The 24805-nt window shown below is 43.7% G+C and overlaps 2 protein-coding genes across 4 annotated transcripts in view; both read right to left on the minus strand.

Annotated features, from left to right (window-relative positions):
• Window positions 1-24805, minus strand: part of LOC139234881 (erlin-1-like) — an 843171-nt gene that overhangs the window by 87926 nt on the left and 730440 nt on the right. The window lies entirely within an intron of this gene.
• The window catches only part of chuk (component of inhibitor of nuclear factor kappa B kinase complex), a 113188-nt gene that overhangs the window by 22878 nt on the left and 65505 nt on the right, over window positions 1-24805 (minus strand). For all 3 annotated transcript variants that reach the window (XM_070865683.1, XM_070865682.1, XM_070865684.1), the window contains exons 7-12: window positions 20542-20631; window positions 17380-17504; window positions 14632-14739; window positions 9366-9501; window positions 1968-2159; window positions 683-785 (exon numbers count right to left, since the gene is read on the minus strand). In XM_070865683.1, the coding sequence (XP_070721784.1) occupies window positions 683-785; window positions 1968-2159; window positions 9366-9501; window positions 14632-14739; window positions 17380-17504; window positions 20542-20631 (754 nt within the window). The remainder of the gene's footprint in view (window positions 1-682; window positions 786-1967; window positions 2160-9365; window positions 9502-14631; window positions 14740-17379; window positions 17505-20541; window positions 20632-24805) is intronic.

The raw sequence follows: 24805 nt of genomic DNA on the forward strand, positions 1-24805 counted from the left end.
ACAATTTAGCAATACTTTGGAGTTCATACATACATTAGGGTTGCAGCCATATACCTGGTATCTAAAAATAATTAACACATTTCAAATTGATTCTTCTTCATTTAAACCTGAGACTGCCTCTGTAATGTTAAAATAAAGCAGATTTGCTGACCATTAATATTTTTTAAATAAAGTTCTACTTTTGTTTTTGAATTTCTAATTATTCCAGCTAGCATTGCTTCAGGTATCCAGTTTCACAACTAAATATTGTGCGGTCTTAATTTTTTTCAAAAGACAAATTACTTCAACTTTTAATCTTTCAGAAAACCATTCATTCTTTCTTAAATGCAGCAGTAATTGGCTGTAATAGCTGCATAAACTAAAGTTAATCTTAATAATGAACATAAATGAGGGTGGTGAAAAGGTATTGTTAATAGTACAATAGCATGAAGACAAACGGAGTTGGAAGAAAACATTTTATCAAAACTATTTCTGGCATATATGCAACAATTACTTAAAGACAATCAGAAAATGTGTAACACGACCCACTTTATATCAGAGGCACTGTTGCACGTTATCCATGAAGCTCAATCACAAGTAGAATATAAAATAGATTCTGATCTGATTAGAACATTTGATCTAAAAACACATGAAGCTTGCTAAAACGACTTGAATCAAATTTTATATACAACTACATTCTTACCAACATAATTGACATGTTCTGGTAATTTTCTGGCAACAAAGGGTCCTTCATAGATAGTACTACTTTTATCAAATAGGTACACCATGTAGCTATCCCAGCCTCTCTGCAATAATGAGAAAATGACATTTTAAAATATTTTATTGCACAAATTCATAAAAAGTTAGTCATTAGAAATTGCAGATTCAACAGATTATAAAATTATACTGGCATTGTTCAGACTTATTTAAAATATCCACTAACTTTCTTTCTGCACTTTTGTTAGAGTTGTTGACCCACTTTGATTTAAGTGGGTTAATGACTCCATTAAAAAAGGGGACAGAGGAATTTCATTCCAATGTATTAAGTGTTGGTTTCAGACCGTAACCTCTGCCCATATTTTGTTCACATTCCTCCTTTTATTTTTTACAAACCCCCCCTTTTTTATTTTTTACCTGTTTCCCATGGCAGCTGGTAATTATTCCGATATTCACACCCGATCTACTCATCTTTTATTTTCCAATTTGTGCCATTACCATCTCAATTTGGCCCATCATTCCTTTTGTCTCTCAAATCTCTCCTGCCTTTCACCCAATCACGGACCTTCCCTTTTGTTCTTTCCTCCTCTCCCCCTTTCAGTGCCCCGTGCACCTCCTTAAGAATCGGTTACATCTCAAATTTTTTCCAGTTCTGATAAAGGCTCATCGACCTGAAACTTTAACTGTTTCTCTCCACAGATGCTGCCTGACTTGCTGAGATTTCCAGCATTTTCTGTTTATATTTAAGATTCCAGCATCTGCAGTATTTTGCTTTTGTATTAAGTGTTGGTATTGCACAGAATAATTTCAAGGCTTCTATATTTATCATACTTCTAATAATTCTAAAAATGCCGAACAATGTGTACCTCGGAATTATCAATGATTTTTTTTATGTTACAATGATCAAAAGACACACCAAAAGTGAAATTTTTCTACAGTGAAGTACTCATCTAAAATTAACAGCAAATATAACCTGACTTTAAATGATCTCTTTTGTTTGCAATATTCTTAATAGATAAATTGGTAGTTTTTGTACTGATTTTAAGTGTCTATTTAAAAATACAGGACCATCAACATGGTTTATTATTTTTCATGTCAATTTATCTTGATACTTGTCCTTTCACACACAGTAAATTTGGCTGATTTTTGGTAACAGGACTATATGAGCATTTGATCACCAACCAAGTCAGATAAAGGCATACAGCTCCATTAACACATACAAACAAACAGATCTTATCCTAATTTTTATTGTAAAAAAGAACAATGCATACCACATCCAGCACACACTGATTGGCAGGTTTACGAGGATCCAAGGAGATTCCAGTCTCTAGAAGCAACTCCTGATTTGCAGCAGCAATTGCTGTTTCAGTTTCAATACGCATTTGAAGGGAATGGAGGCTCTCGTCAGGTTTGATCAGAAAGGAATGGATGCGGGCAGAGGTCATATTTAATATGTGTACATACTGTAACAAAAATTAGATATTTTACATGCTAAAATTGATGTAACAGACAATCATGGTTTGCGCAGAAGACCATTAGCCCATCTTAGCTTACCCATTCAAATTTCCTGTCAGATACCTTAACAATTTATTCTAATAGCTCTATATCTCTTCTCAATAGGAATTCATCCATCCAGTTGTTTTTTTTTAAAAAAAACTTGGTATGGTTTGCTGTTCCACCACATGACAAATAGATAGCCATGTGGCCCCTCAATGAGACTGTCAATTTGGCCAATTCTGTGTAATTGTACTGGATTTGCCTACACTAAGAACCCGAATGACACTGGCTAAGCGAATACCATTTAGAAACTCACCGCCATTAGAAGGATAACACTCATTCCACTGGTTGAGGATGGAATCAAACCAAAGTCGAGGTCTAAGAGGTAACTAGGATGCCCTCTGTTCCTCAATATCTACAGAGTTTAAATAAGACTGGACTAACTAGTGGTATATAGAATCATAAATGTTTACAGCAGAGAAAGATGCCACTCACCTCATTATGTTTGTGCTGGCTCTTTGCTAGAGCAATCAAAAATGAATCACATTGGTGGCGGGGGCCTCATCGTGTGATATGGCTTTGCACAACTCGAAAGGGGATCTTGACTAGAAGATACAAGTAGCATCTGTCCCAATTGTTCATTTATATTGATACCCAAGAGTCCTGGCAGATTCCAACCGAAGCCTGGACACAGTCTTTCAAGAGCAAGCTAAGTGGTAAAGGGCACTTATGGCCTCTTTAATGACAGAAATGTGCAATTCATGTTACATTTGGTACATAGAAAGTATGTGACAGGCGAAGACAAGTTGGACTCGGCCAATCTTGTATATATAAAAAAAAAAAATCTGTATTGCCGTTAACCCAAAATTGTATTGTTTGCCCATCACACCACTAAGTGTACCAATAATGAAAATGTTATAAATTAAATAGACCCAGAAAAAAAAGAGTTTTTATGTTCTTATGCAAAAATTTCCTGGAAGTTCAATTAATATTAGGGCCAGGAGTTTGGGCCTCTGCACTCGTAACCTTGTGATTTTCTGGTCTATTAAAATCAATGGGGGGGAAAATTGCGTGCTGGCGAACACAAAAGTGGAAAACCCCATTTGAGAGCTCATCCCACAATCAGGTTATTTGTATTTTACCACTAGAGGGCACTCAAAGGCAAATAATGATTTCAGGAACTTACTAAATTTGAGGGATTACATTGCCTTGCATACAAGCAATAAAGCATTTTTTTTTTAAAAGTAAACTTTGGAGTGAATTATATGCACGCAGAAGTGAGAGATGAAACAGCAAAAATTCAGGGACAACTATACTGTTCAGAGCTTCAGCCTATTGATGTACCAGGTATTAAATAACCTCTGCAGCCAGGCTATCTCCAGGTACACTCAGTTCTGAATGTGAATTTTTAAGAGATCATTAAGGCTTGTGACTGCAGCAGAGCCTCCAGGAAAAATTCTGGCACTCTGATTGCAACTGAGGGGTGTTGAATGTACTTTGGCTTGTGGAAACTTCTTGGGGCAGCAGAGAATGTGTTACTTTATGCAATAGAATGGTTAATTTATTGACCAAAATGATACACTGATGACTACTAACCAAACCGCACAGGGTGACAGTAAGGCTATAGGAACGCAGGCTGAGCTTCAATAGGTAGGGTCCCGATGCCACCAATACGACTGTTGCAAAGGAAATCCAGCAATGTCAGACCATTCCAGGGTTAATCATAAATTACTACCTTCTCTAGTATAACTGATACCCTCCATTGCAATTGTTCAGAAAAATTCACATTCAGAACTGATGTCTTTGGAGGCATTAAAATTTAAAGATAAAAATTGTGTTCTAATTCAAATGTTTTAACCCCCAAATCTGCCTGAACTTCTTCACATTCATACATACTAAATATCATGTCCTAAGAGGATGTATTCTGGACAATTAACATACAATACTGTCCAGTTTTCACACTCAGGAGTACTACTTTATGCAAGTGTGTAATGTTACATTCACAATGAAAATACAACACTTGGAAACAAGTCTGTATCTTGACACTGCAATCCTGAATTTATAATCCGGTTTCTCACGGGGTTGGAATTGAACTTTTTCACACACCCAAAGGAGGAGGTTTTCAAGTCCGTCAATTAAAACTAAAAGCAGTATTATACACCAAATAATTGACTAATATTTTATTATCTTGCTACAGTAGTGAACATAAGAACATAAGAATTAGGAACAGGAGTAGGCCATCTAGCCCCTCGAGCCTGCTCCGCCATTCAACAAGATCATGGACTCAGCTCCACTCACCCGCCCGCTCCGCATAACCCTTAATTCCCTTATTGGTTAAAAATCTATCTATCTGTGATTTGAATACATTCAATGAGCTAGCCTCAACTGCTTCCTTGGGCAGAGAATTCCACAGATTCGCAACCCTCTGGGAGAAGAAATTCCTTCTCAACTCTGTTTTAAATTGGCTCCCCCGTATTTTAAGGCTGTGCCCCCTAGTTCTAGTCTCCCCTACCAGTGGAAATAACCTCTCTGCCTCTATCTTGTCTATCCCTTTCATTATTTTAAATGTTTCTATAAGATCACCCCTCATCCTTCTGAACTCCAACGAGTAAAGACCCAGTCTACTCAATCTATCATCATAAGGTAACCCCCTCATCTCCGTCAGCCGAGGGAATCGTCTCTGTACTCCGTCCAAAGCTAGTATATCCTTCCTTAAGTAAGGTGACCAAAACTGCACACAGTACTCCAGGTGTGGCCTCACCAATACCCTGTACAGTTGCAGCAGGACCTCCCTGCTTTTGTACTACATCCCTCTCGCAATGAAGGCCAACATTCCATTCGCCTTCCTGATTACCTGCTGCACCTGCAAACTAACTTTTTGGGATTCATGCACAAGGACCCCCAGGTCCCTCTGCACCGCTGTAATTTCTCCCCATTCAACTAATATTCCCTTTTACTGTTTTATTCCCCCAAGGTGGATGACCTCACATTTTCCGACATTGTATTCCATCTGCCAAACCTTAGCCCATTCGCTTAACCTATCTAAATCTCTTTGCAGCCTCTCTGTGTCCTCTACACAACCCGCTTTCCCACTAATCTTTGTGTCATCTGCAAATTTTGTTACACTACACTCTGTCCCCTCTTCCAGGTCATCTATGTATATTGTAAATAGTTATGGTCCCAGTACTGAGCCCTGTGGCACACCACTAGCCACCGATTTCCAACCCGAAAAGGACCCATTTATCCCGACTCTCTGCTTTCTGTTCGCCAGCCAATTCTCGATCCATGCTAATACATTTCCTCTGACTCCGCGTACCTTTATCTTCTGCAGTAACCTTTTGTGTGGCACCTTATCGAATGCCTTTTGGAAATCTAAATACACCACATCCATCGGTACACCTCTATCCACCATGCTCGTTATATCCTCAAAGAATTCCAGTAAATTAGTTAAACATGATTTCCCCTTCATGAATCCATGCTGCGTCTACTTGATTGCACTATTCCTATCTAGATGTCCCGCTATTTCTTCCTTAAATGATAGCTTCAAGCATTTCCCCCACTACAGATGTTAAACTAACCGGCCTATAGTTACCTGCCTTTTGTCTGCCCCCTTTTTTAAACAGAGGCGTTACATTAGCTGCTTTCCAATCTGCTGGTACCTCCCCAGGGTCCAGAGAATTTTGGTAGATTATAACGAATGCATCTGCTATAACTTCCGCCATCTCTTTTAATACCCTGGGATGCATTTCATCCGGACCAGGGGACTTGTCTACCTTGAGTCCCATTAGCCTGTCCAGCTAGTGATAGTGATCATCTCAAGGTGCTCCCTTCCCACATTCCTGTGACCAGCTATTTTTGGCATGGTTTTTGTGTCTTCCACTGTGAAGACCGAAGCAAAATAATTGTTTAAGGTCTCAGCCATTTCCACATTTCCCATTATTAAATCCCCCTTCTCATCGTCTAAGGGACCAACATTTACTTTAGTCATTCTTTTCCGTTTTCTCTATCGGTAAAAGCTTTTACGATCTGTTTTTATGTTTTGCGCAAGTTTACTTTCGTAATCTATCTTTCCTTTCTTTATTGCTTTCTTAGTCATTCTTTGCTTTCGTTTAAAATTTTCCCAATCTTCTAGTTTCCCACTAACCTTGGCCACCTTATACGCATTGGTTTTTAATTTGATACTCTCCTTTATTTCCTTGGTTATCAATGGCTTGTTATTTCTTCTCTTACCGCCCTTCTTTTTCACTGGAATATTTTTTTGTTGAGCACAATGAAAGAGCTCCTTAAAAGTCCTCCACTGTTCCTCAATTGTGCCACCGTTTAGTCTGTGTTTCCAGTCTACTTTCGCCAACTCTGCCCTCATCCCACTGTAGTCCCCTTTGTTGAAGCATAGTACGCTCGTTTGAGACACTACTTCCTCACCCTCAATCTGTATTACAAATTCAACCATATTGCGATCATTCATTCCGAGAGTATCTTTTACTAGATCGTTTATTATTCCTGTCTCATTACACAGGACCAGATCTAAGATAGCTTGCTCCCTTGTTGGTTCTGTAACATACTGTTCTAAGAAACAATCCCGTATGCATTCTATGAATTCCTCCTCAAGGCTACCCCGTGCGATTTGATTTGACCAATCGATATGTAGGTTAAAATCCTCCATGATTACTGCTGTTCCTTTTTCACATGCCTCCATTATTCCCTTGATTATTGTCCGCCCCACCGAGAAGTTATTATTTGGGGGCCTTTCAGCTACGCCCACCAGTGACTTTTTCCCCTTACTATTTCTAATCTCCACCCACAATGATTCAGCATTTTGTTCATTAGAGCCAATATCGTCTCTCACAACTGCCCTGATATCATCCTTTATTAACAGAGCAACACCACCTCCTTTCCCTTCTTGTCTATCTTTCTGAATTGTCAGATACCCCTGTATGTTTAATTCCCAGTCTTGGCCACCCTGCAACCACATTTCTGTAATGGCCACCAAATCATACCCATTTGTAATGATTTGTGCCGTCAACTCATTTACTTTATTTTGAATGCTGCGTGCGTTTAGGTAGAGTGTTGTAATACTAGTTTTTAAACCATGCTTTTTAGTTTTGACCCCTCCTGCAGCCCCTTTATATTCATACATATTGTCCCTTCCTATCACCTTGTGGTTTACACTTAACCTAGTGCTACTCTGCTCTGTTGCCTCCTGCCTTTTGCATTCTTTCTTGGGGTCCTGTTCATCTGAGCTCTCACCCACTCTACCTAGCTCAGAGCCCTCTCCTGGGTTCCGAATACTCCTTGCATTGAGGCACCGAGCTTTCATGCTTGCCTTTTTATTACACTTTTACCCTTTAGAATTTTGCCTTGGGTTTCTCTGCCCTCCACTTTTACTCATCTCCTTTCTGTCTTTTGCTTCTGTCTCCATTTTGTTTCCCTCTATTTCCCTGCATTGGGTCCCATCCCCCTGCCATATTAGTTTAACTCCTCCCTAACAGCACTAGCAAACACTCCCCCTAGGACATTGGTTCCGGTCCTGCCCAGGTGCAGACCGTCCGGTTTGTACTGGTCCCACCTCCCCCAGAACCGGTTCCAATGCCCCAGGAATTTGAATCCCTCCCTGCTGCACCACTGCTCAAGCCACATATTCATCTGAGCTATCCTGCGATTCCTACTCTGACGAGCACGTGGCACTGGTAGCAATCCTGAGATTACTACTTTTGAGGTCCTACATTTTAATTTAGCTCCAAGCTCCTTAAATTCGTCTCGTAGGACCTCATCCCTTTTTTTTTTACGATATCGTTGGTACCAATGTGCACCACGACAATTGGCTGTTCACCCTCCCTTTTCAGAATGTCCTGCACCCACTCCGAGACATTCTTGACCCTTGCACCAGGGAGGCAACATACCATCCTGGAGTCTCGGTTGCGGCCGCAGAAACGCCTATCTATTCCCCTTACAATTGAATCCCCTATCACTATCGCTCTCCCACTCTTTTTCCTGCCCTCCTGTGCAGCAGAGCCAGCCACGGTGCCATGAACTTGGCTGCTGCTGCCCTTCCCTGATGAGTCATCCCCCTCAACAGTACTCAAAGCGGTGTATGTTTTGCAGGGGGATGACCGCAGGGGACCCCTGCACTACCTTCCTTGCACTGCTCTTCCTGCTGGTCTTCCATTCCCTATCTGGCTGTGGACCCTTCACCTGCGGTAAGACCAACTCGCTACACGTGCTACTCATGTCATTCTCAGCATCGTGGATGCTCCAGAGTGAATCCACCCTCAGCTCCAATTCCGCAATGCGGACCGTCAGGAGTTGGAGGCGGATACACTTCCCGCACACGTCGTCGTCAGGGACACCGGAAGTATCCGAGTTCCCACATCGTACAGGAGGAGCATATCACATGTCCGAGCCCTCCTGCCATGACTTAACCCTAAGATTAACTTAAATTGGCAACAACAATGCTGAAAGTTACTGACTGATCTAGAAGAGAAAAAAGAAAAACTACTTACCAGTCACCAGCCAATCACTTAACCCCTTGACTGTGACGTCACCTTTCTATTTCTTTCTAATTCTTTTTTGCCTTCTCCCTGTAGCTGCACAAGCACGCCTCTCCACGCACCTCCCGAACTCCTGATCTCGCGAACTTTGTAAGCCTCCACGCACCCCGGACTGTCGCCTCTCCACGCACCTCCAGATCTCCTGATCTCGCGGCCTTTGGAGGCCTCCACGCACCCCGGACTGTCGCCTCTCCACGCACCTCCCGAACTCCTGATCTCGCGGCCTTTGTATGCCTCCACGCACCCCGGACTGTCGCCTCTCCACGCACCTCCCGAACTCCTGATCTCGCGGCCTTTGTCGGCCTCCAAGCACCCTGGACTATCGTCTCTCGCCGATGCTGCCCGACTCCTGCACTCGCGGTCTTTTGTAGGCCTCCACACACCCCAGACTGTCGCCTCTCGCCGACGTTGCCCGATTCCTGCACTCGCGGCCTTTTGGAGGCCTCCATGCACCTCGGACTATCGTCTCTCGCCGATGCTGCCCGACTCCTGCACTCGCGGCCTTTTGGAGGCCTCCACGCACCTCGGACTATCGTCTCTCACCGACGTTGCCCGACTCCTGCACTCGCGGCCTTTTGGAGGCCTCCATGCACCTCGGACTGTCGCCTCTCGCCGACTACTAACCTTCTGACATAAAATGTGTTCCAGAAGTAAGAAGCATGCTGGTCGATTTGTGTTTGGGTCCATATTACCACCTCGTTGCTTTGGATCCCATCCCAGCATCATTTGTAGCCATGTCTCCAGTGGTTTTACCATTAAGCTACAAGAAAAAAATGAAAACATTGGTAATCGAAAATTAAAGTTGCTGCACTCAAGCACAACATGTAGTTATCATAATTCAGTTACATTTTTAACACTTTTTCCAAATACAAGTTCCATAAGTTAATTACATTCACTGTAATTCACTGAAATTATCCAATTATATAATAATCGCTATACAACCAGAGATGCTATAAAAGTCTTCCTCAACTCTGAGGGTTGGGGGTCGGGGTCAAAGCCCAATTATCATTCCTTCTGATGACTCCTACAAAAAGAATACGTGTGCTCACACTCCCCACGCCTCTAATGGAATCTAAAGGCAATTTATTTGAATCTGGTTGCATATCATACTTGCAAACGAGATTATTGCTCCACACATACGAGCAGGTAAGCTTTCCGTGCTGTAACACTATTATTTTATCCAATTACAAGTGCCAGTATTAAATCAATAAATTTTCTTTTTAATCCTTGTTCCTCCCTCATTATTTCTAGGTGGGGAGTGGTGAGCACCGATGCACCTTTTGGTGATCTAATTAGTTAAGTTATATGCTTGAGAGAGACATAGTAAAAGCATGAACAATTAGACTAAACAAAGTGTTGGCAAAAATGTAACTAACTAGTGCCACTCTAACAATTATTTGAATGGACCAAATCAAAAGATGAATAGTGCAACATGCTGAGAGAAGTCAAACATTCAGTCAAAACGAAGGTGTTTGTCTGCATGTGTTAATAAAAGTTAAACAACACTCCATGGAAAGACAAGTTGATAAAGCTGTAAAACACAAAAGCAGAGGGGATCCTCAGTTTTATAAATTGGGCATAGATTCCAAAAGCAAAGAGGTAATGCTGAATTGATACAATTCATTGGTTAGGACACAATTAGAATATTGTGTCCAATCTAGTGTTAGAAAGGAAGTCAAGGCCATGCAAAGGGTGCAATCAAGATCCACAAAGATAACAGAAGTGATACGATTAAGAGGAGATCTAATAGAGACTCAAATTATGAGGGCTTTGAAGAAGGTAAGCCATGATAAACATTTCTACTCGTCAGTGAGGGGCAACTAGAGGACATGGATAGAAGATAACCACCAAAAGGAGAGGCTGGGCAAATAATTTTAACACCAAGATTGTGAGGAGATGGAATATAGTAGTCGGATCAAAATTCATTATAGTTTTTAAAGAGAAGTTAATCAATATTTTTTCAATGAATAAACTGTAAGGGTATGGTGAAAGGACTGGTGAATAGTACTAGATGTATGAAAGCCAGCAAATTCCTTCTGCGCTTCAAGATACCAAAACAACAACTTGCGTTTATATAGCACCTTTAACGTGGCAAAATGTTCCAAGGTGTTTAACAAGAGTGTCATCAATAAAAATATTTTTGACATCGAGCCACAGGAGTTATCAGGGCAGATGACCAAAAGCTTGTTCAAAGAGGCAGGTTTTAAGGAGCATCTTAAAAAGGAGAGGCAAGAGAGGCAGAGAGGTTTAGGGAGGGAATTCTAGAGCTCAGGGCCCAGGCAGCAGAAAGCACGACCGCCAACGGTGGAGTGTACAAACAAGGATGCGTAAGTGGCCAGAATTGGAGGAGCACAGAGATCTCGAAGGATTGTCGGACTGGAGGAGGTTACAGAGATAGACGGGGGTGAGGCCATGGAGGCAACTGAAAGCAAGGATGAGGATTTTTAAAATTGAGGCAGTCAGACTGCGAGCCAGAGCAAGCACAGAGATGATGGATGAACGAGACTTGGTGCGAGTTAGAATACGGGCAGCAGTTTTAGATAAACATAAATATATGGAAGATGGAAAATGGAAAGACGGCCAGATGACTGCAGACTTGGAGTCGTCAAGTCTAGCGGTAATAAAGGCATGGATAAGTGTATCGCCAGCTGATGAGCTGAGCGGTCAACAGTTTAGTCAGTATAGGTTTGAGAGAGCAGGAGGCGGGTCTCATGGGCAAGATGACCTCAGAGAGAGCAATGCAGGACATGGGATAGAATAAAGAAAAAGATGTGCGTTTGGCCCGGTGGGACGAGAGGGAAGCGGTAGAGGCAGCTGAACGGATGGTCTCGATCGTCTTGATAAAATAAGTCCAAGAGCTTCTCGCACGTGTTACTGGAGGTGAGGCTGGAGGAGGCATCGGAGGATGGTTTAAGACAACAGTATGTGATGAAGAGGAGAAGCCAGGGGTTAACTTTGCATTCCAGGATAATCTTTGAATAATGAGCAGGTTTAGCAATGGAGAGCAGGACCGGAGAGGTTTATGTTGTCCAGCCAGATCTGACAATGGAAGGTTAAACCAGTTGTCTGCCACAGATATTCAAATCTGCATTCCTTGGACTTGCGGGAGCGGAGATGAGGGGTATAACAGGGGGAACGACTGGGGTGAGAGGGTAATTGTTTTAGTAGGGACAAAGGCATGAAAGGTGGTGGAGGAAGTGTGATTTAGCAGATTGATAGCTGCAGAAATGTCAAAGGCGAGATCATAATCCAAAAAACCTCCATTGGTGTAGAAATGGGAATGGGAAAACTCAATATTATTGAAGTTCTCAGTTCAAAATGTATCACTCTGTTCGTCACCAGCATATCTGCAATAAGGTTTGTAAGGTTACTAATCTTCAGAAAAATGCAGACCATGAACTAAAAATTGAATGAAAGTAGCTTTGGAATTAAACTGGACAATTAAGGACATCCTGTGGTCAGGAATCAATAACAATGGAGTTGTTACATGAGCTTTGAACTTGATTGACCAGGGTGGAGAAAACAGCGGGTCTGTAATAAGACCAGACAACAAAGGACACCCCCTGCCCCCCACGGAATGCAAATTTGTGGGTAACAGCATTCAGCATAAGGAAATATCTTTTGCATTGTTTACTCCGTATGCAAATTAGTATCCATTCATATTCATCACCAACCAGTTAAAACAGATCGATAATCGAATTTCATCCCAGTGGGAAACTTATTCAAAACCTGGATATAAATATATGGACAGAGACACACAAGCAGGTTAAGCAGAAGCAGAAGCAGGAGCAAGAACACAGGAAGAAACAGCAAGCAGGCAACAGAGGAAGGACACAGAAGCTGGAGGAAGAGCCAGAAGGACACGAAAGGCACAGGCACTGCAGAGAACGGACAGAAGAACACCAACTGGTCACGAAACCAATGACCACGAACCTACAGTAGCTACAGCCAGGAATGGTGATTGTATGTCGAAAGTCAAATTTCTCTCAACAGTCTTGTCCTGTAGTTTTAGTCGGTTTTTGTTGCGTAATAAAACGGACACTGGGTTAAGCCTAAAATTTTGTGCCACATGTTGTCCTTTCCCACTCTAAGTTCTGAGGTCCAAGAATTAGAAGAGAGTGAACAAAACAAACACCCTACAGGTGATAGTACCTGCCACATAATTACAGTAGTGCCAAGCAAATGCTACCAATTTTTAGCTTACTGGACACATTGACAAAAGGGAAAAGAAAAACTATAATTTATGAAAACTGATAGATGCCATCAGTTGACAGAGATCAGCAAATTGTATGTTTTCAAAAACCAAAGCAACAATTTCTGTCTGTGCTGACTTTGCTAATCTTAGACAGGGTGACAGAGAGGTGCTCGATCTCAATATCCCAGAACTGTACAGAAAAACTCTGTATCATTATCCTGTGATTCTTGTTGGAAGTGCATCTCAAGTGAGGTTGGATGAGGAGAGAGTTGAACTCATCTGTAATGACTCTACAGTCACTATCCGGTCTAACACAGGAAGAATGAGCACTTAAGCAAGGTACTATAGGACTGCTACTGGAGGAACTTTACAGCAGCACAGGTTGTCATCTTCAAAAAGGGAGATGAAAAGAGGAAAACTGAGGAATTCAAAAAAAACTCTTCAAAATTGCACGTGTTTTGGCTAGAATGAAGATCATTTGGTCTCTCCCAACTTCCCTCTGGCAAATTCTATCCCACCCATGAACTGCACCTGCTTCAACACACAGTGCTTTGCGTTTCTCGTTACTCTACTTCTTCCACTTGTGGTGCGATGCGGTCAATGTTTGTGGCGGAGGAGCGGCGAGAGATCATGGTGGAGGTGCGACAGATGAGGGTACGGGGCCCAGAAGAGCCGAGGCCCCAGGGGCAGCACGGGCCAGCCCACACTGCCATGTGTGCGCGCGCTCGGCCTGTGCAGCAGAGCAGGTCTCCAATCGTCTTGGTTAATCCTTGCCACTGGACCAAGACCTAGCTCTGCCAAGCCTGTGTGGTGGCTGGTGTGCAACGGTCACCGCACGTTAAAAAAATTCATGCACAGGCATCTTCCACCCCCTCAATTGGAGTTCAGGACTGAAACATCGGGTCCTTCATCGAAACACCTGTGAACTCGTGGAAGCAAGTCATCCTCGTTCGAGGGACCGCCTATGATGATGACTTCCACTGCAGATCAGCTCAGGCACATAACCTGTAGAACTCTCTTTGCAAGATCATGGCTGCCTCTTCGAAATCCAAATTCCTCCTCCACTCTACAGCTCGGTATAATCGGTGAATTGCATCACCTTGTACGGAGACCACAAATCTAGATCATTTATGTACACCGGAAGTAAGAGAGTCCAAGTACTGACCTCCAGGATACACCACTTCGTATCTCCCCATAATTTAAGCTAGTTTATATTACAATTATTGCCTGCTTCAAGTTACCAAACCACATTCATGTCTCACTGATACCCACTCAAATTATTTGTAAAGGAATTTCTCAGAGTCCTATATTGAGGACCTTTTGGACATCTCGGTGCACGGATATGGTTCTCCATGTCATATTGGAATATTGGCTTCTCAAAAAATGTAATCAAATCAGGAGTTTTTTTAATGTTCAAAATTGCTCTAGCCCAAAATGTTGCTCTGGAGGCAAAAAAAGTGAATGTTTGGTTGAAAAAAATTAAAATCATCCTATAACTCATAGCTTATGGCAGAAAGTGCATTTAATTAAATTATTGTAATAAAACATAACTTCTATAAAAGGGGAACGTTATTAAGATGAATAATTAAAGATCTGATAGAGATCTACAGGACGTTTTAGAAAAGGAACACACAAAATTTTCAGTTATTCAGTATTTATTCAAGATGCAAAAATTCTGAAAGAGGTATTGCTCACCTGCTCAGCCCATTGGGCTGTGGTAAATTGGTGGAGTACTTTACTTCACCATTCATCTCTTCAACAGCCATGATATCCTGTTGGCCTTTGCTTTTAACTTTGCCATGCCTAAAAAAAAATGTACTGACTGTTAATGTCTCCCCAACCTTGTGTAATTATTCATACAAAAACTAACATTAGATTGTAGCATGACCATTTCATCAGTGAAGATCTTTAGCAACAATGAATTGGCTACTTCTGTGGCACATTTGATGAAGTCCCTATTGTATGAACATAGACTTAAATAAAATGACTATTGCACATTTCTTAGGTTTGTTTTTAAAGCTGATTTATTTTATTTATTTATCATCTTTCAGGTGAACCTTTTACCCCAAAATGTCACAAGAACAGCAACCCAAACCAACTAGGACAAGCTCCAGTAACCGATGAACCACTCTCCCCAAACCCGATCCAGCTATACTAAGAGGACCCTAAACCCTAAGCATGCTCTGCACTTACTGCTGTATATACAATTATGCCCACAGACTTTTAGTGTAAATGTATATTTCTGTAAATACTGTGCAAGAAAATATGGCTTTTCAACTGGAAAGTCACAGAAATTGAACAGGTAAATCCAGAATACTACTTTAATTAAATTGCAAGAGTATGATAAGGTTCAAACGAGTAGAAGGCAAACTTGGTAATGGTATCAGGAAAGTTTTCACACAGTGAGCAATAATGAGAGTGGTAAAAGCAAAAATCCTGGAAACATACAAGAAACAATTGGATGCTGCAATGGGGAACGTCGTGTATTTTTGGATGGATCAATTAAGATGGGAATTGTCTTCCTCATCCATAATTATCTTGTGATGTGAAGTAGGAGAGAAGGGTGGAGAGCAAGGGTTACAACCAACGTTCCCTCTTATTATATGGGGGGGTGCGCGAAACTTTACATTGAGAAAGCCAGTCCCAGGCCGAGTGGGACCGGCAGAGAGCTGCGTGGCCACACAGGGAACATGGGTTGCAACAATCTACTTTCAATTCTGGAACCTGGATTATATCCAGCAGAGACACTTTAACTCCATCAGATGATAGCTCATCTCTATTGTCTACAACAGTCCTACAGAAAGAAAGAACTTACATTGATGCAATGCCTTATCACATCCCATGACATCCTAAAGCATTTTACAGCCAATAAAATAAGTCTGGTCAGTTTTAACAAAAGTTTATGGACGATACAAGCACATGGCAGAGACTTGCCCATTTATTGAAATTGTTTGATCACAATCAGAGAAGCAATAAGGATGGCTAGTATGGGAAACATAGGAGTCAAAATTCGGTTGCTAACGCCTGCTGATAACACCGGTGTTAGGTGTTAACTGGGAGTTAGAAGGTTGGGAGTGGCGCTCGGTGCTGTTCACGCCTGATGCTAAATTCGTGGTCACTTAAAAAAAAAAAAGGCGTTAAAATGTTACGCCCCGCCGGTTAACGCCATGGAAATCATGACATCAGTACGCGTGCAACGTCTCTTTGGCACCTCGATTGCGATATTTAGTTTGTACGGCTACTGTACTGGCAGGTGGCCATACAGCCTGAAAAAAAAGGGGTAGTTAAACGCCTGCCAGTAAAATCAGCATTCAGGTGGTGACACCACCTCAAAAATGGTGGCACCGAATTTCGACTTCTTTGTTACTAAGACCAGCTATTCAGCTGACTCTGCTGTACCCCTCCTTTCCCCTTACCCACCAAAGAAAACTTTCCCCAAGGTTCCCCGCTGCCCTACCCCTGAACTCATCTTATCCACAAGATCCATCTCCAGCTCTCTCAACCCTATTCCCACTAAACTGCTGACCACCGAACATCCCTTCTTGGCTCCCATGCTAGTGGTCATTGTAAATGGTTCCCACTGGTCAAGTACAGTCGCCCTCCCTTTTAAATGTATCAACATCACCCCCTCCTCAAATAAAAACACCCTTGACCCCATTGTCCTTGCGAATTACTGCCCCATCTCGAACATCACTTTCCTCTTCAAAGTCCTTGAATGAGTTGTCACCTCCCAAATCCACATTTAAATCTCTCTAATCAGGTTTCCACCCCACTACAACACCAAAACGGTCTACCTGAGTATCACCCATCTCCACTCCTACCTCAGTTTATCTGCTGCTCAAACACTCATCCATCATTATCTCCAGGTTTGACTATTCCAATACTCTCCTGACCAGCCATCTTCCACCTTCTACAAACTTGAGCTCATCCAAAACTCTGATGCCTGCATCCTTACCCATACCAAGTCCCGTTCACCCATTGCCCTGTGCTCGCTGACCTACATTAGTTCCTGGTCCATCAACACCTCGATTTAAAAATTCTCATCTTTTGTTTTCAAATCCCTCCATGGCCTCGCTCCTCCACATCTCTGCAACTTCCTGCAGCCCTATGAGAACTCTGCATTCCTCCAACTCGGCTCTGTTGTGCGTCCTCAATCCCTTCACCTTACCATTGACAGCTGTGCCTTCAGCCGCCTGGGTCCTATGCTCCGGAATTCCCTCCCTAAACCTCTCCGACCCGCTCGCTCTCTTCCTTTCAGATGCTCCTAAACACATACCTTTTCGAACAAAATTTTAATCACCTATCCTAATATCTCCTTTGGTTCAGTGTCAATTTTTGTCCGATTATGCTCCTGTATGTTTTCCTATGTTAAGGCTGCTATGTGAATGCAAGTTGTAATTGTTCTTTAAGCACAAAATAGGGATATAAAGACAATCTACTTACCATTGGAAAGGCTGCATATTGTGCAAAAATGGTCGAAATCCTGAGATGCATTCAAATACTAATGTTCCAAAGCTCCAGTAGTCGACAGTGACTGTATAAGGTTGTGATTCAAATAGTTCTGGAGCCTAGAAAAAAGGTCATGTTATTGTTAAACTATTTATTTGGATAATTTCTCCTAAAAACTAGAGCAAAATAAAATGAATCTACATTGCTCATTGACTGACACACACACCACTCATTTTCTAAGAGATCTTAAATGATTTTCAATTACAGTCAAATACGGATAAAATGCAGAACCAGACATTTACAGAGAAAAATTCCGTTTGGGGAGGGCAACATCCTGGAAACGGGACATTTTATGCCAGACGCAGAATTCCCACCTGTTCGCTAAATTCGGGTTACCGCCCCCGAAAGGAAGTGGAGAGCAAAATAACCCGCTCCACTTCCTTTCTGGGACAGTAGTGGGGTGGACAGTTCGGGAGCGCGGCGCAGCGCTATGCATTAGGTCACGTGGCTCTGCCGCGTAGGAGATGCTCTTCCCTTAATTAAAGGGAAGGGCCAAGCTGCAAACTCTGCAATGCTGAAAGGGTCCCACGTGGATCACCATGGAGCAGAGCGGCCGTGCCAACAGCCCGGCACTCTGCTTGAGTGCCGGGCTGACCGATCGCGGCATGGACCCCGCGTTCAAAGCGGCAACAGGACACTCGGCAAAATCAGCGATTGTTTTTTTGCACTGGGCCATACCTCCACTTCACCTGGCATCACCTGACACAGCTTCAGGGGGAGACACCCAATTTAGGGTCAGAGAAGCTAACGGGGCGCTGCGCATTTTCATCGCCGGCACAGCGGACTACAGGTTACCTCCGCCGCTACACTCCCGTGGAACTTAGCGGGAGTCGTTAGCGGTGCTGTGCCCAGGTGAAAAGTAGTTTAAGGCCCAAGGGTGCCAGCGGGAGGCGCAAACGACCCGAATTTCTAGGCCACAGCTTCCTAATATGTAAGAGTTGAGTTAGTGGAGATCTACATCACTACAAGTTGCAGACAAACTAAAACTTACTGGCAGTTCTTTAATGGTCAAACAGACCTTGTTACAAATGACAGTAACAGATATTACATAAAAATGATGCCAAAATGAAAAGTTCTTTTAAAATGTGTTAAGTTAAAAATGTTATAATGGTGGTACGTTTCATTGTGGAATCAAATACTGAAGAACTCCAAACAAAAACAAATATTATGATGCACAAACATTCTAACTTTAATCAAACCTGCATTTTGCCAACTATAATGGGCCCAAGTTTCGGGCCGCGCCGACCTGGACGCCGTTTTTCACGCCACAAAGTGCGCCTAAAAAAAACTTAAATTCTCCGGCTCCCTGCTGGTCCTCTGGAGCTGGGCGCGGCGCAGCACGAGCTGTGCGGGGGCGGAGCCAGGTCCCTGCGCTGAAAACAGCACATGCGCGCTACAGTAGTAGCTCCAGGCGCCCTCACTGGGCTGCGTGCATGAGACTGCCTCCAACGCCCAGCTCCTGCTTCCTCCCAACCCAACTCGACTCCTGCTTCCCCCCCGCCCCCGGACCGGGCCCGACCCGCGCTTATCACCCCCCCTCCGCCCCCGGACCGGACCCGACACCGACCCGACTCCCGCTCCTCCCCACCCCCGGACCGGACCCGCACTCCCTCCCTGCCACCCCGAACCGAAACGAACCAACCCGACCTCCCTCCTCCCCCCTCCGCCCCCCCCACCGACCCGACCCGACGCCACCTACCTGTAAATCTGGTGCTGGGGACGGGCCCGACCCGAAGTCTGGGGACGGGCCCGTTCAGCCTCCCTACCCCTTCTCCTTCCCTCCCCCACTTCTCCTTTCCTTTCCCACCCCCCTCTCCTTCCCTTCCCCCTCGCCTCTCCTTCCCCCTTCTCTCCCCCCCGCTTTCCCCTTCTCTCCCTCCCTCCCTTCCCTCCCCCCGCTGTCAGAAATACAGACACTGACAGACAGAGAGTGAGAGACACACACACAGACAGATCGACAGACAGAGAGATAGAGACAGACAGGGACACACTGGGGGGGGGGATCCCAGCACGCTGTTGGAGGGCTCCCGGTGCTGCAGTCGGTAAGTAGAAAATGTTTTATTTATTGATTTAAAAAAAAAATCTTATTAATTTTTTTTGATTGATTTATTGGTTGATTTATTGATGTTTTTATCATTTATTATTGATGATGGCTCTTTATTTTTAAAACTGAAGTGTTTAATGTTTATAAACTTCCCTTTAAACCCCGCCCCCCCCATTCCCTACGCCTGATTTGTAACCTACGCCTGTTTTTCTAAAGTGTCGACAAGGTTTTTTCGAGCGTACAAAAATCTTCACTTACTCCATTCTAAGTTAATTTGGAGTAAGTTTTCACTGCCGAAACTTTGAAAACAAGCGTAAGTGGCCGGACATGCCCCTTTTTGAAAAAAAATTCTGTTCCAAAGTGAAACTGTTCTAACGGACTACAACTGGAGCAAACTAAATGCCGAGAATTTGAATTTCTAAGATACTAGTTCTACACCAGTTGCTCCAAAAAAATCAGGAGCAACTGAGACCGAAACTTGGGCCCAATATTCTGTTACACCTTCACAAATGTGATTATAAAAATGAAATGAACAATATTGATTACTAGTTAATATCCTTTGACATTGCACATGGGGAGCCAAGACCAAGCGTTGTCTTTAGGTCAGGGAGGGTTAAAGGGTGCACGGACCAGGGTGCACAGACATAATTCAGCCACCATTTTAATGTTGTACATTCTGTCCTTATTTTGTTTTTTCCATTTAAATTCAATTGTCCATATTAATAATGGAAACTGCCCATGTAAATTTGTCACGCTATACATGTCCTCCTGCCCGTGATGGTGCTGCAGCATCTCCACTGAAGGAAGGGGGTAATCACAACATGACATGTTTGCAATGTTTGTGTTATAAATGTGAACAAATGAATTTATAACTTGAAAAATTACAGGAAGCGTTTGCAGATAATATTTTTATTATCAATGTTTAAAGCCAATTCTGAAGTTTAAAGATGCTGCTATAATTATGTAAAAAGCACAAGAGTGCTTCAGTTACTATATCCTAATGAGAACAGTTAAAACATACGCTTCCAATACACAATACAAATAAAACTTACCAGGTATTGTAATGTCCCTACAAATGATGTGCAAAGACTTCCTTGGTCCAGGTCTTTTGCGTAGCCCAAGTCAATTATTTTGTGTACCAACTGTGTTGAAAATAGAAAGATTTATTCACGCCATTTGCCTTTTATTTTTGCAATTAAACAATTCATTTGTCCTTTCAGAAAAAATTAAATAGTTATGTGAGTCAGCTATTTTATTCATGTCTTTTCTTAATTTGTTGTAAATCAACTGAGCAAGTCACTCTTGACAGCTCAATGGGAAAGTGCATCAGAGGTGCACACTGAGGCATACTGATCAGGAGCAAATCCAGAGCTTGATCTCTGGTTTCTACTGAGTTAACCAAGCTTAATTGGGTGACAGAGTGCACTAGAATTTAACTCAATGTTCTCCTTCCACCCTCACCTCACTGAGAAAAAACACTCAACACAGCAACTGAGGTTCCAAGTCCCTGCTGCGAGTACTTTTGGTAGAACACTGAATGAAGACAGGACAGGACAACACTCAGTTATAACAGCCTTCCATAATTGAAGAGGCAGTCAGGAAATTCGTCCCATAAAACTAAACACCAAAATTGAGAAAATATATATTTAAAATTTAGAACTTTGCTAAAACTCTGCACCAAGATTTCTCAAATTCCTACACGTGACTGAACAGCATATTATACCTCCCATTGATAAAATTTAAATTTCTGTACATTTTCAAAGCAAGAACCAAGCAAATGTGCAACATTTGGTAAAAAGCGCAAATCTAAATTAAATTCCTGAAAAAAGGCTTCTAATAGCCACGGCACACCCAAAGGCCCCAAATTTTCCCAGCCGCTTACAGCGGCGTAATTAGATGTGGTGCACCAACTTCGTGGGGGAAAAAACACGCCGAAAACTTACTGGGATAATTTGGCTGTTCTTGGATCCCTGTGGTCCCGTGGTGTGGCGCTGAGAAACCTGCGGGGGGCGGAGCTTGGACCGCATTTGTTCAGCGCAGCCGGCAAGGAGGGCGGAGCTTGAGCACGCGTGTCCTCGAGTGCCGGCAGGGGGATGCATGACCGTTTGTGCGTGCGCGCATGTGCAATGCGCATTAAAGCATGCGCGCATGCGCAATGGGGCAGGAACCATGGCAAATCGGCCATTTAAAGTGAGGGCGTCCTCAGTAGCATTGGCAGTGGGCCTTATTAGAAGGTAAGGTGTGAATTGTGATTTTTGGGTGGCTGAGGGAGTGGAAAGGAGTGCTGCATAGATGCATGAAAGGTGAGAACTGTGTGTTTTCAAGATCACCTGAGTGTAAATCCAATACACCAATGACGCAAGAGCGTGCAACAAGAACGAAGAACTTCTTGCATGAGGAGGTGGAGAAACTAGTCACTGTCATTGAGGAGAGATGGCAGGAGCTGGATATCAGTCAGAGTGGTCCCACAAAAGTTGCAAGAAATGAGGAGATGCTGGAACAGAGGGGTCAAATTTCGGGCCGCGCCTAGAACGGCGCAGCCCCGACATGGACGCCCGTTTTTCACGCCTAAAAGCGCAACAGAAAAATACCTCCAGATTCTCCGGCTCCCTGGGAGCTCGGCGCAGCGCGCATACAGCAGCAGGGGGGGGGGGGGGGAGGCAGAGCCACAGAGTTGCGCCGATTCTACAAGTGGTGGGGGGCGGGGCTAATTTAAATGAGACAACGTCGTGCCGGCAGCCTTGCGCGTGCACGTTGGAGCGCATGCGCATTCGCAGTAGCCCATAAACATTGGCATTCGGCCATTTTTAAAGCGACTTAAAGAAAAGTGTTCACTTGTCTGTTGAACCCATGGAAAGGCTTGGGATTGAATTTTGGTGATTTTTTGGTGTCTGAAGGAGTGCTTTTAGCAGCACTGTTGAAGAAATCATCTGCTGAAATCAGTGAGTGCTGATTTTTACTGCTAAACTTCCAGAACAGGTGCTGCATAGGTGCATGCAAATTAAGGACCGTGTGTTTTGAAAAATCAGTGTCAATTTTATACAGCAATGGAACAACATCCACCAAGAACAAAGAATTTCTTGCATGAAGAAGTGAAGATATTAGTCAACGTCATTGAGCAGAGATGGCAGGAGCTCGATACCAGCAACAGAGGTCGCAGAAAAGTGCCACATGAAGAAATGCTGGAACCAAGTTGCAGAAGATTACTGCGCAGTGGTGCATACCATGAGATCTGGAAGCCAGTGTAAAAAGAAATGACACGACCTTGGTCAAGTAGTTAGTTTAAGTAATATTTTCCATTTTTAATGTAATCGTAATTGTAACGTGACTATGTCCCACCCTGCAGACTGACACACTCTGTAAAAAGTTATATTTTACTCTTTGCAGAAGAAATTGGCCCACAACAAAAGGGAAGCAACTCGAACAGGAGGAGGCACGCCCAATCTGCATCCGCTGACACCCTTGGAACAGAGGGGAGCTGCTATGATGAGTCATACATGGAGAAAAGCAATCAGTACAGCACAAGCTGGGCCCGCACACGAGGAAGAGGGCAAGTCCTGAAAATGCATCGTGGCCCTTCAAATCAACCTGCTGTCTGGCCTGCTATGTGTGAGAGTACTCATACCACCGATCCTGCCCCCTCCCTTGCTGTGAAACATTTGACTGTTCGGATGTATTTTGAAGAACATGATGATGATGATGATGCTGCTGCTGCCAACCCTGAGGATCCTGAAGATACAGAACAAGAACCAGTACAACCAGATACGGACGATCCAGACTGGATGATGGCAGCGATGACTGAAATGTCTGCAGTGGAGAGCTTCCAAATTAATGTTAATGAGCCCCTATTAAGGGGCATCAGAGTTTCAACCCCTAGCATAGGTTCTGGTTCCACCTTCTATGGTTTTGATTCCGATGTTGCGGGTCCCAGTGGTGCTGCTGGTGGAATGCAGCAGTTTACTGTCGGTGCACTACCGTCCAAGCCTGCGCCTCCCACTCGCATAGGTTCTGGTTCCACCTTCCATGGTTTTGATTCTGACGTTGCGGGTCCCAGCGGTGCTGGTGATATCATGGAGCAGTTTACATCCATTCACCCACCATCCCAGCCCACGGCTTGCACTCGAGTCCTGCCGTCTGCAACACAGTAGTGGTGCCGTTTGGAACACCGAGCGTCCCACCGTCCGTGCCCGCGCCTCCCAGTGTAGTGGTGCCACGATGCAGACCCAGGCAGAGAAGAAGGAGATTGGAGACACGGTCTCCTGAGATGCAGCGTGCAACAGATGCGGCTCAGGTTGTGGCATTGGGTATGGAGACCAATGAGCTTACCCGATCACTCATCGGTGGCGTCAGTACAGTGGGTGAAGAGGCGACGGTCCTGGCGGGAGAAATAGCAGTAATGACACAGGAACTTAGGGAGGGAATGTCCGAGGGAGTGCATTGACGGCACAGGCCGTCAGGGAGGGCATGCAAGTGACGGCACAGGCCATCAGGGAGGCCTGGGTGAGGTTGCTGCTGCGATAATAAGGACACACAGCCCGGCCAATCAAATGACACCCCCATGAAGAAGTGAACATTCACGGAGATGGTTGCAGCCTTTCTTTGCTGCTTTTGTTCTTGTTCTTGATGTAGCCGTAGTAGCGTTTTTCACATTGAAATTCTTCTGTAACTTTACAAGTTTATAAGTGATCTTCAGGAGTCATAATAAAAAGTAAAGTTTGATACAACAAATATTTTATTAGGGTGACGTTAACTTTTCAATAAAATATTTTTTCATTAAATCTGATTCATCTTCCATGAACACAACACAATGTAGGAACAACTGCAAAGAATAAACATGTCCATGCACAACAGTGGTTGCAGAACCCCCAGGCATCAGTAATTGAAGCGTTCACGGATGAGCTGCTGGCACAAGGCTCGAGCAATCGTTAAAGAGCACGATGGATGGCCCTCCTCTGACCTCGTGCTCCAGCATCAGTCACTTGCATGCTTTCCTGATCATCGTCATCATCCACATCCTGCTCTTCCGTAATACTATCATCATGCACTGGACCCTCACGTGGGTCTTCTGGTTCCACTACCAGCTCCTGCTGCCTCATGATGGCTAAGTTATGGAGCATGCAGCACACAACAGTGAAGTGACCGACAATCTGAGGAGAGTATTGCAAGTGGCCTCCGGAATGGTCCAGGCATCGGAAACGCTGTTTCAATATGCCAATGGTCCTCTCAATGATGCCGCGCGTCGCAATGTGCGCCATGTTGTATTGACGGTCAGCTTCTATCCGTGTCACGCGTAGGGGTGTCATGAGCCAGGTGGTC

The sequence above is a fragment of the Pristiophorus japonicus genome, chromosome 22 (assembly GCF_044704955.1).
Source record: "Pristiophorus japonicus isolate sPriJap1 chromosome 22, sPriJap1.hap1, whole genome shotgun sequence".
NCBI classification, from domain to species: Eukaryota; Metazoa; Chordata; class Chondrichthyes; family Pristiophoridae; genus Pristiophorus; species Pristiophorus japonicus.